Source organism: Emydura macquarii, unplaced genomic scaffold (assembly GCF_026122565.2).
Source record: "Emydura macquarii macquarii isolate MOO-44397 ecotype Brisbane River unplaced genomic scaffold, CSIRO-AGI_Emac_v2 contig_1043, whole genome shotgun sequence".
NCBI classification, from domain to species: Eukaryota; Metazoa; Chordata; order Testudines; family Chelidae; genus Emydura; species Emydura macquarii.
The window spans coordinates 17,472,218-17,491,790 of NW_027131180.1; the positions used below are offsets into that span (position 1 = coordinate 17,472,218).

General features: G+C 41.8%; 1 protein-coding gene across 1 annotated transcript in view; it reads left to right on the top strand.

Annotated features, from left to right (window-relative positions):
* The first annotated feature begins 1,056 nt into the window (after window positions 1–1,056).
* The window catches only part of RIPK4 (receptor interacting serine/threonine kinase 4), a 30,841-nt gene continuing 12,324 nt past the window's right edge, over window positions 1,057–19,573 (top strand). Inside the window, exons 1-2 of the mRNA XM_067545212.1 lie at window positions 1,057–1,349; window positions 13,480–13,771. Coding sequence (XP_067401313.1) covers window positions 1,168–1,349; window positions 13,480–13,771 — 474 coding nt within the window. The 5' untranslated portion in view covers window positions 1,057–1,167. The remainder of the gene's footprint in view (window positions 1,350–13,479; window positions 13,772–19,573) is intronic.

Genomic DNA, 19,573 nt, shown 5'->3' on the forward strand with positions numbered 1-19,573 from the left:
ATTGACACTTTGTAAAAATAAGCTTTAATGAAACCTAACACCAGTGAAATAAAGTGGTGGGCGCTGTTGTTGTTGTTGTGTTTTGTTTTGTTTTGTTTAAATCAAGTTGAAAAAGGTTAAAACACCCAATTCAACAAATTATTGCTCATGGCTGGTTAGCTGTGGCAGCATGGAGGGCTTTGCAGAATAAGGGCCAAATGAAATTTCCTGGGTGACATCCTATGGTCTCTGTTAGAGTACTGCCAACCTGAATGATGCAAAAATCATGTGTCACACTTCCCAAATCATGAAATTGTCTTAAAAATAAGGAGATTTAAAAATATTGTTTTTATTTTCTTCTGGTTTGAGTGTTCAGGGGTCACATTTTCAAACTTTTCTCCTGCACCAAGAGGGTTACAAACTAACTGATTTTAAACCATGAGGTTTAAAATATTTTAAACTAACTTATTTTCAACATGAGGTTCTCATGTAACCACCTGACTTCGGGAACTGGGGCTTTAAGATAAACAACCAGTATTATGACTGGCAATAAAATCACCAGAGCTGGCAACCCCTGTATTTATGCAGTAGGCTAGATTAGATGACCACAGCGATCCTTTCTGGCCATAAAATCCGTGCGGGGTGGGGAGGAAAGCTATTCCTTGCAATATCTGCAATCCAAACATTACAGCAGGGTGCTAGTGCCTAGCAAGTGAAACTTCTAGAAACTGGCTATAAAAAAAAAAAAGCGAAATTGACCAGGAGATTTGCAGTGAGCCATGCAGCATAAAGAATGAACATTAACCAAGTTTTATTAAGTTTGAATACTTTGTGTGTAAGTTAGACAAGGAAATCTGTTTTGTTCTAGTTAAATACTTTCTCCATAATACAGGTTTACAACCTTCGTCCTGTGAAAGCCCGTAACTACGCCCTGATTTGGAATTGCCTGTCTGATTGGAAGTGTTGTGTCTGCTCGGATTACAGAGATAGCCCAGCAGTGAGCTCAGGAAGTGATGTAACTGTGCTGTTAATGATACACCTGAGTCACCTGGGGAGGGATGGCTTGGGAACGGGGCACGGCAGAGCAGCAAACCAGTGGGGACGGGGAGAGAGGGAAGAGGGAAGCAGGCTGTCAGTAACATTCTCAAGAGGCTGGAGAAACGAGCCTGGGCGGAATACGAGGCCACCATGGAAAAGGAAAGCAGCTCCCCCTGGGAAATGGGGCTGCTGAAAACCTTCGATTCCGGTGAATTTGTTAGCTGGGAGAAGATCGGCTCGGGTGGATTTGGGCAGGTTTACAAAGTGCGACATGTGCACTGGAAAACATGGCTAGCCATCAAGTGCTCCCCGAGCCTTCATGTGGACGAAAAGTAAGTGCCTGCCCCGCTCCGCCCCGGTTACAGCGCGTGTCCTGTGCGTGCTTCTCCTGGTGTGTGTGTGTCTGCAGCAGTGCGGGTGAGGCGGCTGTGTGAGATCGGAATGGAGCTGACAGCTGAGCGCCCCGCAGCGTGCTCTCGGAAAGAGATTGACCTGAGCATTCGCGGTGCCTAATGCAAAGGGCTTAGCCCCAGACAAGACAGAATCACCGATTTATCTGCTGGGCTTTTAAAGGCGACTTTAAAAAGAGATGCAGCTCCTTTCACTGTCCCTGGTAGTGCTGTAGGGACTGCAGAGCACAGCCTTACAGGCGTTGCAATTCAGCGGCTGGCAGTTGGACGGTGCAAAATAGCAGAAGGGCTTTTTAAGGACAACGTCTGGGTTGGTGGGGGTGGTCTCCAGAGCATGTCCTTCATTCCCCCCGTGCACTGCAAAACGGAAGTGCGTTTGGGGTTAGCCCGTTGCACCTGGAGCTCGAAGCTGACGGTGGTAAGGGAGTGAGTGGCTCCTGATACTTCGCTTTACAAGATGTTGTTCTCCGTGTGGCAGCAAATGAAGCCAGTTGATTAGTGCAGCATCTCTGCACTGACACACGCAAAGCGAGCGGACTCGGCTGCTGACATTTGCACGTTAGAGATTTTGACATGCGAGTCTGCAAACAAAGTGTGCGCGCAGTTACTTCCTTCCCTTTAAAGGGGAGCGACAGCTTCCAATTCCCACTTCTGTCTAAAGCTTTCAAAGTCTGCGTTGTTAGAAGTAACACCAAAACGGGTGGGATTGAAAGAGAGAAATATTTCCCCTCTAATCTCTGTCTTTTGAGGTTGTTTGCTCTGTGCATTTTGCAAAGCCCTTCATACATAGTTCAATCCACTGTTTCCTCTGTCTTTGGTCAATTTCTCCTGATAGCGTGTGAAGGGACAGAGACAACCACGGGGAGAGACAACCACGGGGTAAAACAAAACATGACTGTAAAATCACAAACAGCCAGGGATTGTAGGTGCAAGTGTAGTCCTTGAAGGTATCGAACTCATTTCTTCCAACTGACTAGCTTCCCATTTTACGATCTCCGATGAAATGTCTTATTAGCCATGCAAAGTGATTTGCAAGTGAATGCCACACCATCCTGTTATCTGTGGGTTTCTTATTTGTTGCAGTAAGTTCTTGGCATCGTGCAGTAAGTAGTGTACTGCATGCTTACAGTGATAGCTTTACAAAGTCATAGGGTCAGGCAAGAGTGTAAATACTGTAGTTAAATTGCAACAATACTCTCCAACAGGCAAGTGCAACTTGATTTAATAAGCAAAATGTTTTAGCAACAACTACAGATGCTAGAAACAAAAAGCGTAGGTATCATGCAGTGCTGTACTTCTCTCTCCTTCAGCAGGGCACTTGAGAGAGGTGGGGTGGTTTTTTGGCAGGAAGGGGTTGTCTGTGCTCGGGAGGAGTGAGGGCTGTGTGTAATTCAGAAAGAGGTCTGTTTGGACAGCTATGTCTGGGGATGGCGACCCACAAATCCAGATCATCGTTGCAGTTCACGTTCATTATTCACAACATTCTGCTGCAGAAGATGTGTAGGTTTTAAAATTTGCTTCTAAACCTACCCTAGTGAAGTGCTGCAGTAGGGTCTTACTGCTAAGACTTCATTACGCTGAACATGTAGTGCAGAAAGCTTCCTAGGAACTGCTGCATTATTGTCACCCTCCGATGTTCAGAAATCCTGCCACAAGGTGGATGGGGTAACAGCTATGTCTCTCTCACCAACAGAAGTTGGTCCAATAAAAGATATTACCTCACCCACATTGTCTCTCTAATATCCTGGGACTGACACAGCTACAACTCCACAGCAGACAGAAATCCTGAGTCAGGCACCAACATATCCTATGATTAGCTTAAAAATCATGAGATGAGAAAAACTGGGATGTTTTGTTTTGGTCATGGAGCCCTTAAATTATACTCCTGTCATGTTTTCAAGCTTTTCTCCATAACCATGAGGTCTCAACTTTTTTTAATGAAAGCTGAGATTCTCCTATAATCACAACTGCAGGGCTGGGACTTTAAGAAAAAACAAATGATGAGATGTCATTAAAATCAAGAGTTGACAATATTGCTATTTAGTAATTCTTAGTTGGATCTCTTGGTCACTATTGCTAAGGTTTGAGTGTGTTTATCAGAAGTAAAGACCGTTGTGGGATGAGTCTCCTTGAAACAAGAGCTATTGTGTGGCTGTAGATTGGGGAAACTGACTGATCTAGACTGGTGATGTTCACCCTGAGATTCAGCCTTTGACATGCTTTGACATGAACTGTCCCTTTTTGCACAGGCATTTGAAGCATGTGACTGGGAAAGTAGTGGTCTGTGCGGAATGCTTGCACGCTATACCCTTTGTACGTTAAAGATGATCCAGTCGTGAGCTCCCAACTTGGGTGAACACCCAGTGGGAGAAATCAGTCACTTTGACTTCAGAGTATGGGATGCAGATTGGACCTTTAAACCTGAAGACCCATTTCAATAGGTCTGAGAGCTGTCCCCCTCCTGCGTGAGGCTGGCTTCATTACAGAATTCCTCTGTTGCATGCTTCAGGCTTATTATAATAAATATCAAGGACTCTTCTCCTGTATATAATAATTATTGCTATGGGCGAGAGCATAATTTGTGACTTGGCAGGTACAGTATGTAACCTAGTAGTGGAAATAAGAGGAATTAACAAGACCCTATTTGACTCTTAATGTTGTTCAATTCAGGGGGGAAGGCTCAAAAGCTTAAATTTTTTACCCAGGCTACCCAGGATAAATAACCATACTTCTGTTTAAGCACAATTTAAATGCTGCTGTGGCCAGACTTGATAATCACACTCTTTTCCCTACCGCTGTAAATGAAAAGTGATTTAGGCCAGAGCTATGGGCCAGAACGCTTACTTTTTAAAAACTTTCTTCGAATATAGTTAGTGTGGCCAACAAATAGGACAGGGGCCTATATTATAACCTAGTGTGCCAACAGTGTCTGTCTCGGCTGTGATTAAACACAGTGGAGACATACCCCCAATTGCTAAACTTGCTCTGTGTATATGTGTCCTTTGTCATACTTAAATGAGAGCCAGGCCAACAGTGTTTGTCTGTTGCGTACTGTGCTACTGCATTCTGGGCTGGCCCTCCTTCAAGCCCTGGCTATGCTGCTTAGCTACTTGAGGCAGGCTGGAAACATTGTTAGCTCAACTTCAGTATGTCTCTCATCCATTAACTGGGAGCCATTTCCAAAGGATTCTGCCCTGCCTTAATCAGGCATGTACTGGCTTGTGCTGCTAATATACTCCACCTGCTGCTGCTCAAGAGGTCAAAAGAAGTGCTCTCCCTGGCACTTTCCATTCAAAATGCAAATGAAGGAGAACTCAGGACGTGAGGTGGAGCTTCTTAAGACCCGATTACCAGTAAAACCCACTGTGTTGCGGGACTTGATTGCAACATGGGTAGGGTAGGATAGGGGCATGGTTACTGTGGAATCTGTTCCCATCCAGATTCAAGACCAAAACCATGTTTTAAGTGGGTAAGGTGATTACTGTGTTGTAACCCAGTCCCTTTGCATTGTTGACTTCCCAGTCCAGATGGGACCTCAGGTGCTGTTTTGTTATAGCTGTGCACTGTGCTACTACAGCCACTTCTGAGAGCTGCTGTTAAGCATTAATTCTGCTTAATGAGGCTTGACTTCACTGGGGCTACTGGTAAGCACAAGTCTGCAGGAATGGGGCCTGTGTTTAGCGGGCCACCTCCCTTGAGAAAGAGGAAAGAGGACAGTATATTCCTTGGCAAGAGAAGACAGACCCCCATCTTCCAGGTAGGGTCAGCTGTCTCTTGTGTACCATTTTGTTTCCTTTTGTCATGGCTGTTTCATGCCCTCACTGGGGAACAAATTGGTTCAGTAAAAGTGGTTCATCTGTAGATAAGGGTGTAACATGGCATAGGACACTTAGGTGGAGGTGGAGGGTTACAACTGTTTTAGGCCATAACCATGGGCCAGATTGTGCCCCCATGATCCATGTATGGTGTCAACCCTCCATGCAAGGAACTCTCCTCTCTTGAGAATGGTAGTCAGCCACCTCCATAGCACCGTTTCTCCCTTCCTAGGAACTGCAGAAGACTGTAGGCTCAGGATCGGCCTGGACAGAGGGGACAAGAAGTGGGTAACTCTGTGTTGGGTGAATGCCCATGCTCTCCCCACCATGTGGTTTCCTTGCAATGATTCCTAGCATGGTCGGGGATTAGCTGGTCCCAGGATTGAAAATGTTTATAGGCCTCTGCACTACAAGGTTATCTACCTCTGGAGACATAGTTACAGAGCTGTAGTTTCCCATTGTGGCTAGTGTGCATGTCCGTGTCCCCTGAACCTTCAAAAAACCCTACAGTTTGTTTTGCAGTCTGTACAGTAGATTTTAATTTTTGTTTCAACAGTGTAGATGAATTGGAGGATCCTATAAAATAGGGAAAGGTAATGATCTAGATGTGGTAATTGTGTTGGGTCAGAATAAGAATAAAATAGAAAAAGGCCCAAAAGTTGCAGATTGAATAAAAGATAGCACCAAAAAACTTACTTACAACTTAAAGGGTAAATTTCTGACTTGACTCTTCATTAGGTGTACTCAAACAATTGCTTAGGCTTCTATTGTTTGTGTTCAATTGAAGTTAAAACAACTCTTTAGAATTAGCAAATTTGCTAGACCTCTTTTGTTTTCAATATTTGATTAGGCTAAAGGGTTGTCACTTTCTTTTACTCAACCTTCTGCTGCTTTTATTCTCCCCAGGCACTCAGGAATTTTGGAGAGAAGCAGTCTTCCAATATTAGATTTTAGAATCTGAAACAATAAAAAAAATTGGTTTGATATAGGGATATAACTACTTAACTTTGTATGAGTTTTCACGAAGTAGGTCTTCATATTGAATACTACACTTTACAATTGGCAAATATCTTTCATCCAGTGATTTCAAAGTAGTTAAATGATTAGAGACCCTCTGAACTTGTAAAATATGTTGTAAACAAAAGTTGTGTGTATATTGGTTGAGACTTTCAAAGCTGATGTGTTTCATAGTCAGATTTTAAAATCTCCGCCATTACTGTTAAGATCTTTTTAGATTATTTCACTGGATATTCATTTTTGTTTCTCACTGTTTCTTTGCATATTATGAAGTGAAAATAAATGAAGTCAGTTTCATTTGCAGGTTATCAGTGCTGCAGTGTTCCAACATTTTGCTGTGATGCCTACAAAAAAACCGAACAGTTAGGCTGTTGGTGTGCCGAGATCACAGCCTATCATGCTGACCAATACGGCCTCATTGTTTTCTTGTTCTCCCTCTCCCATTTGTCTGGCTATCTAATTGTATGTTGTCACTTAGGCCAGGTCTACACGACAGACCTAAATCGGTATAACTACATTGCTCGGGGTGTGAAAAATCCACACCCCGAGCGACTCATTTATACTGACCTAACTCCCTGTGCAGACAGTGCTATGTCGATGGGAGAACTTCTCCCATTGACATAGCTACCGCCTCTCAGGGAGGTGGATTAGCTATGGCAATGGGAGAACTTCTCCCATTGACATAGCTACCGCCTCTCAGGGAGGTGGATTAGCTACGGCAATGGGAGAACTTCTCCCATTGACAACCGCCTCTCAGGGAGGTGGATTAGCTACGGCAATGGGAGAAGCTCTCCCGTAGTGGAGGACTGTCTTCACTGAAGCACTGCAGCTCCACTGGTACAGCTGAGCTAGTGTACATGAAGTCAAGCTCTTCTGCTTGAATTGTAAGCCCATTAGGGCAGGCAGTGTCATTTGTTTGTAAAGTGCCTACCACACTGGGCCTCTGGTCCATGACTAAGGCTCCTGGGTGCTAAAATAATATAAAACATTGCAGAGGAAAGTGTTTTTTAAAACCTCAACCTACAATGCAAGTTTTCTTCAATAAATTGTAGAAATGTTTATGGCGGCCTTAGGTTTTGGAAGCTTAATTTGTTTTTAAAAGTTGCATTTAATTTGCCTGTCCCTAGGAATCTCACAGCATGCCACCAAATCTCCTTCAGTAGTTTGTAGACATAACATTGTCAGTAAATTAATGGATTTCCTTCAGATGCTTTTCTAAGCAGTTGTACTGCTCAAAAATTTGGTGTTGAGATTTGGGGGAGACAACACAATATAATACTAACTCTTCAGTTACCGATTTTAGGCTAGTTCAAACTAGTCTGAGTAATCTAGGGATTAACAGCTGTGAATAACTGGTCTAGTCCTCTTCTTGGAATCTTAAATATAACAAACTTGGAAAAGCTCCGGGAAATGTCTGAAATATAGAATGATTAATATAGAATTATTTTAACTGGCTTGGTACCAAATTAAAATAGTGGTTCTGTAGTAATGAAACGTGGTGGTCTTCTTAGGAACATCTCTGTCTTTGCTGCATTTCTGTAGACAAATTCTGGTGGTAGCACTTGGTTGGTAATTCTCTTGAGCTACGTGGGGTTTAATGAGGACAGAGTGCCCAGCCAAGAGAATTTTTCCTTTAAAGCCAAGTTACCTTGGGGATATTGAGCCAAATTACATTCCTAGAAACTTTAATGGGAGATATACATATGTATCTGGGGGTAGAATTGGGCCTATTTTGACTTTCTTCTATAAAGAGGGAAGAGGATCAATGGAAGCCCATGCAAGAGCTCCAGAAAGAGGTAGAGCAGCCTAAGCTGAAGGACTAGTGGTGGATGAAGCAAGTTGTATTAGCCCTCTGGCTAGAATGGCTTTTATATGGGGATATCAAAAGCAAAGAGGAACAAACTCGCAAGGAGAAATCCAGAAGTTTTTATATGTAGTTATAATTGAAAGTATCTCATTCCCACTAGAAGCTGTGTCATGCAAAGGGACTCTTGACTGGAAGTATTGGTACTTGACTCTTTGTGGTGGTTTCTGGGGAAAATAAACCTTTTTTTGGTTAAACACACATCCGCAGTGGGACCTGGGCTCATAGTACCAGGAAGCATAATACTGGTAAAGGATGCTTTATTGTTATTTTTGGATGTAAAGGCGAGCAAAGTTCCATTCTGTCAATCTCTGAATGTGTGGGTAGAAGTTTAATATTCATGTAGCACTCCTTGAGAAGAGTTGGAAAGAACCTAAATGTCGCTAGTGTTTTTGCACTGCCTATAAAAGGTTCAATTTTCCATCTTTAACAGCCACTAAATTGGGGGATTTAATTACAAAGCCGGAAGAGTGTTTGAGTCTGGCAGTGCAGATGGGATTGATAACTATGCTAACGTGAATGAAGGAATCTTTTGGACTGCAAATATGTGGTAGCCCAATAAAAACATTGGATTATCTACCTTGCCCACATTCTGTTTTGAGGGTCAATATGATGTTAATAATACCATATATTCCTCCATAAGTGTCTTTCAAAACATTGTGCTGCTGAAAATTGGCAGCGACGCTTTAAACGAAACAGCAGAAGACAGCTATGTCAGAATTGAGTACTGTGGCATGACACAGTTGAAAGGATTAGTATGTAAAATCCAGACTTGACAAGCTGCTAGGTAATTGTCCTGTTCCTGGGTCACTGCTCAGCCATGAGTTTGTTCCGATATTACTTGTATTCCTTGCTAGAAAGTTGCGGGGCGGAGTTCTTTGGCAATGGGTCTCTCCTTGCCGGTGAGCTTTCCGGCTGTTTTGCTCACATAGATTGTCCAGAGATTAATCCTCTTGATTGTTTGACTTCCCTCGGGATCCCTATCTGTGTCTGGAGTAATAGTTAACTTTTTTTAGACTCCTCTCAGGAAATGCATAACTGCAAGGATTACTTTGTCAATTTAAAATTGTATTTGTCTTCACAGAGTACAATCCTTAGGGCATAAAAAAGAAGATACATGCCAATATAGATGTTCTCAAGTGGCCTTCATTCTGACTACAATACAAGGGAATTAATCAAGGTTGTCTTTATAAGAAGACTGGGAGGGGGACTTACAGAACAGAACAATGGGTTATCAAGTTGCTTCAAATCACTGAAGATCACTTCTGTGTTTGATCAGCCTTGTGCTTGGCATATGTCAATTAACACCTGAGTCTGTCTCCTGGGTTTCTGAGGGAGGGTCTGTATTGTGATAGAGGAGGCATTTGACACAGCCTCATTCCTTTTGGACTGGGTTGTAAAAAAAGTAAAATTCAAAGAATGAAGTGATATCAGAGTTGATCTCTTTAATTGATATCTTGAAAAAAGACCTTTAGGCAAATCAGAAACAACCTTTTTAGGTATGTCAAAAGTCCAAGTTGTTGAAGTAACCCTTTAAATAGTATGTATATTTATCTAATTAGCTGAAGCTAGCCCATCTGCTAGTATACTCTCCTGAAACAGTGCATTCTGCTGGGGTAGTCATAGTAACAGAATGCTTAATAAAAACATACAATTTTGAGCAGTACTATGATATATATGTTAACTGGAATTATGTGAGTCATATGCTAGATAGAAGCTCATTTCTTATTCCATTCCACTAGTGCCCAGCATGTGGTGAGATAAAGCAATACACAACACTGAGAAGATCATTAGGGTAGGATAATGATTGATCTCTCAGGTTGTAATGTAGAACATTGTAGCTGATGGAGCAATACATTGGGAATAGTCTTGTGCCCTTTGAATAAATAAATCAGAATAGATATTCTAACCTTCTGGTTTTTCACATAGATGCATTTAAAAGTGTTGTTGCTGGTGACAGCGGAGAATAACTTCTACTGAATGTCTAGTTGAATAACTAAGAGCATGTATAAGAAAACAAACCCTTGATCTGTGTAAAAATTTTAACTCCAGTTATGTATACAGTGTGATAGTATTAGCACCTAGATATCCAGGTGATAGGCACATTAAGAACTCCGAAGATGGTATTTTGAATGCCTGTCAAATTTTGCACTTGCAGAAAGGAGGACTAGCTAAAGATCTCGCATTTTGACTACTGTTATTGAAAATAACTTGTTGGGGTCAATAGACTAACTATAAACACTATCCAAGATTTTCAAACTGACTATTGATTTTTGAGTGCATGGAGATACCTTTTTAGGCACTTTATTTTCCAAAAATGCTGAGCAGTTGGCCTCTGAAAATCCTTTAGGGCAGGGATAGTCAATAGGCTGACCACGGGCTAAATGTGGATTGCCAGACGCTTTTGACTGAACCGCAAAATCATCTTGTGTGAAAAATGTTTCTCTGGAGTCTGGACCTAGACTAAACTTTGACTAAGAAATTTGGACCTTGGCAAAAAAAAAAAAAAAAAAAAAATTGACTATCACTGCTTTAGAACTTCTCAAATTGGGCACCCAAAATCATTAGTCACTGTAAAAAACAAACAAAAAAAACATTGGAGCATGACCTATTCAGGGAGATTCTGTCTTCCACCTCCCCTCCAAGGCAGCAATCTTTGATCTTGCTAAAACTTCAGACCCCTTTTGTAACCAAGAAACCCCGTATTTGTGAATGTGTCTAAGTCAGTGGCTCCATTTTACAGGGTTAAGTAGCTGCTGGATTCTTGCTAATTCCACCTTGCAGTGTTCAGACAGATCTTACAATGAGGCTCCAAAGATAGCTGAAGCCTGATGAATTATGCTGGCTATGTATATGGCTTGAGGGCAAGGAGTTGGCTGTTCTGTTCATGGGAGCTCCCTATCTGGCATGCCAAAGAGCAGCCTTGGTGCTTGTCTACAAAGGCAATTATTTCAAAGGAAAATTGCTGTAGGCAGCAACAAGAGCCAACATGGATAAGAGAGGAGAGGTTTCCTTTCCCCTCCCCACACTCCTGCTTTTCCTTCCTTCTCCAAAAAACCTTTTTTTCTCCCTCTTAAAAAAATAAGGTAGGATTCAAGGTCTAAAAACTTGTCTATTCGGTTAGTTGCTTCTTCCTGCTAACTGTGAGTCACTCATCACTCAGCAGTACTGCACCAGATTGTTACTTCTGCTAGACAGAATTTTTAGTTAGCAGTTGCATTTTTAATTTTAATGACTAATGTTGATTCACTTACATTTCACATGAACGACCCAATGGAATTTTTTCCTGCCCCAGAGCATGGAGAAAGAGTTCAAGATAAAATGTTAAGATCTTCAGTTGAAAAGTGCTAGAGCTTGAGGCTTAGTATGGCTGTTGATGGCTGGAATCTGTTAATCAGAAGCATTGTTGATATTTAATTTTGTAGCTAATGTTTATCTAGCTTGGGTCGTGCAGTCTGAGAGCCGTGTAACCCGGCTTTCAATTGTGATCTGGAGCCCCGATTTGCACTGAGAAAGTTGGACAAAGAGTGTCATCGGATGGCTCACTTAGGCAAATGCTCAGGCTGTGATATGTTGGAGAGCTACTTAAAACACCACCTCTTTAATTTTTTTTGTTATGAAGTTGATTCATAAAATCAGTGGGTAAATACTGAATAGTAGCTAAATCAAATGTGCTAGAACCTGGCTTTCTATATAACAGCTTCATAAAAGATGCAGCACGTTTAGGACCGAATCCTTGGATCATGTGAACTGGTATTGTTCGTTTCAAGTCAACAGAGCTTTGCTGAGCTGCACCAGCTCGGGGTCTCACCCGTAGCATTTCTCAGAATGGTTGGCTCTAATTGACTGAAGTGACGAACCACACAGGAATTAGTAGAAGTGAGAGAAAAGGTATGCATTTTAACGTTTTTGGTGAACACTTGTGGTTTTTAAACAGTTTTTTATGAGTAAGTCCACATTTTCATTGCATTTGAAGGGAAAATTAGTGCTTCAAATCTGCCATGCTGAAAAACCAAAATGCAGAAGTTTTATCTCTTCTTGCATGTTTGGTTTTTTCATGACTCTTCTAAAATACTTCACAAAGGTTTTAACTACATAAGATGTTTCATTTAGAAATTGCTGCATTCAAACTTTCACCCCTTAGTGCAGCTAAAATTAGGTGAGCAGATGTCCTGAGTTTTTTAGGGACAGTCCTGATATTTGGGGCTTTTTCTTATATAGGTGCCTATTACCCTCCATCCCCTGTCCTATTTTTCTCACTTGCTATCTGGTCACACTAGCTAAAATCCTCCAACTTGGATAGCTCGTTGTCTGTTACAAGGGTTTGCATGGAATGAGCTTCAGTATTACTGACTTTTATACCTCTTTGTTTTGTTGCTTGGGAAACAGAAGCAACCTGGTTTTATTGTTACCCGCGAGCACAGTATGTTCTAATCTCATTAATTTTGTGTTCTGTTCCTCTCTCACAGGTGACTCTCTCTAATTCTGCTTCTCTCTCTCATATAAAACTTAGAAAGGGGACCCTTGTATTGTCAGATTTGGTCACTGACTTTAGGTAAACACAAATATATGAATGACTAGATTGTGAAATCAGCACCAAGTCTTCTGCCTTATTGCTTGCAGTGCAGGGTCTTGAATGGGAGCTAGTGAATGACCTCAACTCTCATTGACTTTAATAGGAGTGTCTCTCAGGGTCAGACTACACGTGACTTGTAAATAATCCATGGGTGTGCATTACTTCTGTTGCCCAGTGTTGTGACAAGTTTGGATGCATTAGATACTTACCCCAGCTGGGCTTGCTAACTTAAAATGAAGATCAGCATTTTTAGTGCTGGCTAGAGCAGGGGGACTATAGCAACAGACTGAACTTAATCCATGTTGGAAAAGGGGACGTTCATGATATCCATTTAATTGGAAAAACTCTCCTCCCTAAGGAACCAGTTTGAGGCTTTTGTCCTGAGACCTAATACTAGCTGTAGTTACCTATGTGTACCAAGACAATCTGAGCAATACTGTCCTATCACAATTAGAAATTAGCTTGTCTTATGGTTAACAAAAAGCTAATGATTTTAATAGCCAAGAGAGTTAAGTCTATGGTAAATCCAAGCATTACATTTGCTCTGTTAAAAGCAAGAACTGTGCATGTATGTAGTGGACAAATAGACTTAACACTAACTGTGGATGTTGGACGTCATCTGAAGCTCAGCTAAGTAGGGATTATTAAATGCGTTATTCCATACTGTGAGCTAATGCACAAAGGCCTTTGTCAGAACAAAGTAACTTTGTGTGTGTGTGTGTGTGTGTGTGTGTTGTGAATGACCACTGGACCTTTTATAATATGTTCCCTTTCATCTAGGGAGCGCCTGGAGCTATTGGAAGAAGCCAAGAAGATGGAAATGGCAAAGTTTCGTTACATTCTTCCTGTTTATGGCATCTGTAAAGAACCTGTTGGCTTGGTCATGGAATATATGGAGACAGGATCACTGGAAAAGCTCCTGGCCTCAGAACCATTGCCATGGGAGCTACGCTTCCGAATCATCCATGAGACAGCTGTGGGTATGAACTTCCTGCACTGCATGTCCCCACCACTGCTCCATCTGGACCTCAAGCCTGCAAACATTCTGCTTGATGCTCATTATCATGTGAAGGTATGCCTTGGGTAGTGCCTTTTGAGATAATATTTAGGTCTCACTTCTGTCTGATATCTTGGCATAACTCATGTTTATTTCAAAGGGAGTTGTACAGGTATGGGAGAGCAAAACTGTGCCCAGAGGGTTGAAAAGTACTTGTAAGCTTGATTTGTACTACGTGAAACTTGCTTTTTGGGTTTAGTTAGTAATCATTTCCTTCCCCCCTGCATTCTGAAATGTTCCACCATTGGCTAGGTACAGGCTATCAGGTCTCCCTCTGAAGAAGAGACAGAGTAGCAGATCTAGGGTTAGATCAATTGAGAAAAGTAGCAGGAGGGTCAAAGTTTAGCAGAAAGCACTATGGCCTTTAGGCTTCTATCAAATAGCTCCCTCCTGTGATGGGAGATAAGGCAGTAGTAAACAGGGAGGGAAATGGGATGTGGCCTCTAGGGGATGACCTCTAAGTCATTGGTGCATGTTCCAAGATCTTTCACAGCCCCCACTTGGCTGCCTTATTCCATCTGGGGCCCTGCTGCTTGGCTTCTCTATGCATGTCTGAATCTAGTCCATGATAGCAGGCCTCGAACTGGAACTTGCAGGGATGAATTCCTGGAGGTGCTTTGTTTTTGTTTGTTTGTTTTTTTCCCCATTGGTTTGCTGGGGGTTGATACTGTAACAAGTGGACCTCCCCTAGCTAACTACGCTCATCATAACGGTCACTCAGAGTGTTTTGTGAGCTCAGTGTTCAGAAATTCTTCTTGGGCTCAGTTTCTCACTCATCAGCAAAATAATGGCCATTTGAGGTGGATTTTCTAGTGCCATCAGCCACTCTGCTAAGAATGAGGGCTTTCCTGATGTCTGGAATTTGAGCTCAGGGCTTGTTTTCTAGTTTTGAGCCTCACCCTGTTGAAGTTGGTGGCAAAACTCTTATCTTCAAAGGTGCAGGATTTAGCCCACTGGTTTGGTGGTGGTTGTGGTGATCAGGTGTATCTTGTATCAAAGGGGTGACCTTCCCTCCCACCCCCCATTGATAAACAGCTTGTTCTAGGAATCTAGTCTGTCAGCACCTTTTGAATTGCTTTACCTTGGAATGAACCCAACTCTGAAATGGCAAATCAATAATTGTAGTACAAAGTATTTTAAAAGGCAAGTCATGCATAGCTCCTTGCTCTTCCTGACCCAAGAAGGTCTTTGTATGTATGCTGCTAATAGGAGTGGTGCACTGAGCCAGCTCTGTATATGCTTCAGGTGTGGAACACTATTTGCTCCCAATAACTTCAAGAATGGTTGTGATTGTACATCTCCTCTGAAAATCATTTGAACTACAAGAGTCAGGCTTTGATTTTGTTTGCAACATTTAACAATTGTCAGATTAAAGAAAACAAAACAAACCACCTGACTGGTGGGGTGGGAGGGTCAGAGCTATAATAAACATGTTTTTAGGTAAGTCCGTCCAGATCTACCCTACAGACTTCTGCCAGCAGAGCTGTTTTGGTCAGGGGTATGAAGAGATGTGATTCCTGACCAACATAGCTGTGCCAGCAAAAGCCCCTAGTGTAGATGCAATTATACCACCAAACTGTGCTTTTACCAGTAGAGATTGTCTAGCTGAAGGGTGGTGGAATAAGCTATGCTGGCAAAAGCGCAGTTTTTCCAGTATAAATTGTGACTACACTAGTAGCCCCGTGCTTGCAAAGCATTTTGACTGTAGATGTGGCCTCAGATTTTAAGCAAGGTTTAAACATCTCACTAGTGGCTAAACCTTTGGGTGGCCTACTTCTTGGGTGCTTCTCGCCGAGATCTAGATTGCAATATAGTGGCTTACTGGTGCTTGGACACTAACATAAAGGACTACACATGGCTGTTCAAAGCAAGCTCTGCATATCTGTTAAATGCTTGGAGGTCATCTCCAAATATTTATTTATTTAAGCATAAAGTCTAAAGTTCTCCATTGCATATGTTTATTGAATCCCAAATTCTTGGCTCACCTGTAATCAGTCTGAAAAGATGGTTGGGTGTGTTTTTGGGTTGTGGGTTTTTTTTGTTTTTTGGTTTTTTTTTTATTTGGTTTTTTTTTTTGTATTTTTTCCTCTCCATGTTAGGATACTAAAAGGCTGCATAGTACGAAAGGGTGGGCACCTTTTCAAAATGCAAGAATGAGACACATGCAGGAGCCCAGCCCCCTGGCCAGGCCAAAAACTGGATCTGGGCTGTGGTAAGAGCTGACAGGGAGCCCAGGCTGCTGTGGGGAACCCCAGACCCTCCTCCTGCCCTGGGCAGGGGGCCGGGATGTTCAGGAGCAGCCCCTGTCTGTGTCCCCACCCCCTGGGGTGCACTGCCCAGGGCAGGTGGAGGGTCGGGGTCTCCCAACAGCGGCCTCGACTCATTGGGCGGCTCTTATTATTGTCCAGTTCCAGCTTCTGGCCCACTGGGTCAGGAGCAGGGCCTGAGAGAAGAGGAGGAGCAGGGGGTGGGACTTTGTGGCAAGGGGACGGCTAAGGCCCACCTCAGCCTGCCCCTCCCCACCCCTACCGGGAAGAGGCTAGTGCCGCTCCATAGCCTCGGGCAGGCATAGAGTGGCAACCCTGGACTGTCCCACCCAATTAGGGATGGGTGGTCACCCTATCAGTAAGTGTAGACCGAATTCTTCTTTTGACCTAGCTACCGCCTCTCAGGGAGGTGACTTAACTCAGCAACAGGAGAACCCCTCCCTTCACTGCAGTGAGTGTCTACACTTAAAATGCTACAGCTGCAGGAGCTGTGCCACTTCTGTATTTTAAGTGTGGTTGTGGCCACAGACCCTGCAGTCTGACTTAATATGCATTTTTCTTGCTGAAAGGCTAATGAAGCCTGTGATTCAAATGCTTTTCCTTCTAAATGGCAGTATAACTAGCCGGTGATGGTTCCTGGTGAAATCCTAAAATGAGTGAACAAACTGTTACAGACTGCAGAAGAAGAGTAGATTTGTGTTCTGGGGATGGGAAAAGGTTCTTTACAAAGTATGTGTCCTCGAGCCAGGAAACAAACAAAACAGCTTCCGAATACAGTAAATTGGAAATGCTCCTGTGTCCTTCCACACCTTAAAATAAAGACCACACCTTTCTTTTTTTACAAGCACAATATTTATTCTAAAAATCCGATGCGGGGATCATACTGACTCCTGTGAAGCACTGTTGCATTAGTCATCAAGTGGATGCCTTTGTACCACCAAGTTGTCTCTGAGGTGTTGAATGGTATTTTTGTTTAATTTTATTATTGAGGAATAATTAACAGGGTGGCGAAAACCACCGGTGGCGAAAAGCCGGAAATGAATGAATATAAGAAATATATTTCAGAGACTTCGAGGTGATGTCTTGGCTTGTCATCTTTGAATAATGTATTTACAGTAAGGCTTTGCTAAGCATTTTTTAGAGTTCATGCAGATATTTTACAAGTATCCTGGATGTTAAAGATGGAAAAGACCAAGTAGATCTAGTTCAGTTCTCTGCTCATGCAGAACTGTTTTCCTATATATTTTTTTTCTAGTGTCTTGTTCAGTCCCAAGCAATGGGTCTTTCCAATACTTCTATTGGGAAGCTGATTCCACATCTTAATAGGCTTCACTATCAAGAATCTTTTCCTGATATTCAGTCTGCATTTACCTTTTCGTAATTCTGACCCATTACTGCTTGTTAAGCCTACTTCTACCAACCTAAATAATTCCTCTCTGCTTAGTGTTTGCCCCCTTCAAATATAGACTGTTTGTCTCAAATTCTCACGTAGCCAAGCTAGACCTGATTAGCTCTTGCAATCTTTCTTGACAATCTTAGGCCTTGGAGGGCTTGAAATATCTCTTCTCTGAATTCCCTGTGGTTTGCCAGGATCTTTCTGCTAATTAGGTGTCCTGAAACAAGTGCATATCTCAGATGCTGTCATAAAGAGCCATTTGAGAGAGTTCTAATTCCTTGATCTGATGCCTCTTCCTGTTAATCCATAAAGTGCATTGGCCTCTTGTACTGCAGTACTCACTATAATTTTCAGGCAGCTACCACTCCTAGGTCTCTTTCAGCATTACTGCTTTCCAGATTTCTCCTTCCATTAAATATCCATTTTGGATCACTTTTCCTGGATGTATTAGTTTGCTTTTCTCCAGGCTAACTTCGTTTTGTTGCTTCCTGCTTCAATTTTGGATCTCTCTAGATCCTTCTGGTTTTTCTACGCTGACCGGTATTTACAACTTCTTTCAGCTTAAACAGGTTGAATTAATATACTCTTCACTCTCTATTCAGATCTCTTCAAAGATCTCTAATAAGACCAGGATGTGTCACCACCGTCAGATCGATTTATCTGGATCGATTGAGCGGAAGTGAAAACCTGCTCAATCGATCCAGAAGTCAACTTAGTAAAACCACCTCCACAGAAAGCGTAGCGCTGCGTCGACAGGTATGCATTTCCCATCGGTGCAGCATAGTGGAGATGGCGCGCAGAACGTACTTCAGGAAGTTGAAGGGAGAGACGCTAGCTACTATACTATACGTAGCTGGCATCTCTCCCATCGACTGCCGCTGAATTTGCCAGTACATATAGGCCCTAATCTAAGGACAGTTGTCTATCTAGATGTTGCCTTCAGGACTTCCACTCCAACACAATACACTTGCTTAGGAATGCTAATGATACAATCTAAACAGTTAGGAGTGAGGCTTTGTGAAACATTGTATCAAAGGCTTTAGTAAAATCTAAATGTATTGCATCTGCCACTTTCCCATCACTTGCTAATTTTGTTCCATCAAAGAAGTAAATGTAAATATTAGAGTTAGCACTTTTAAAAATAGCACAGTCAAGTTGAAAGATGTATTTCTGTCTGGAAATGCCTGAAATTACTAAAATTGAAAAGTTAGAACAGTTTTTTTTTTTTTCTGTTCTTCAGTTTACTTTCTGTATAGTGAGTTTCACTGTTTTTTTTCCTTTTGTTGGTTTCCCTTTTGTTGAAAAGATCCTTATAAACATTCACTGAGGAACAGAAAAACTATTTGAATATTTTTTTTAAAATTTCAGGGAATTGTTTAAAGGATGCCCTCTGAGAAACTGGGATTCTTTTAAAATTAATCAGCTTAATAAAATTAAGAAATATTTCTGTTTTATCAAAGGCTTTAAATAAACTGAGGACAGTAAGTTTAAATGCAAGCTGTATGGGTGTATTAGTTAATGTTGCAATTTGGTTTGACTCTATCATGTGATACAACATCAAGAAAATTAAAGTTAATCTTTTTGAAGCTAAAACCACAGATCACTGCACCCACACAATGCAAGCTTAAACACTGGTCTATTTCCAAATTCAACAAAGAAAAACATAGCATCTTTCTAACTCTCCAGGTGTGTTGATATCTGACAATGAAATAAACACCAGATATGCCAACAGATTAATTTTTAATCTTGTTTTATGTTACCTAACCTGTTTATGAACTCTATCATAGAGTGTGATGCAATGAATCCCAATTGATGGCTAAATGCTTTTGATTTTACTCCCAGAAAAAGAACACACATGATATTAGAGGCAAAAAGCACAAAGTGCCTTCCACAGTTCTGACTTGTATAACACACAAAATTGTGTGCAAAAGCACAATTTAAACTCACTATTAGTTCCCAGAATTCAGACCCCAGTACTGTTATGAAATAGCTGACAGCTCGGATCATGACCTGCAAATATAATGAGTCGTAGTAATTTGACATATGTCTCCTTTTGAGAATCAGTTTCTCCAGAATGGCCATTAAACATAGCTTTTGAAATCCTGTTTGACCAGATCAATATTCTGAAACGTATTCTAAGCACATTATATTGAT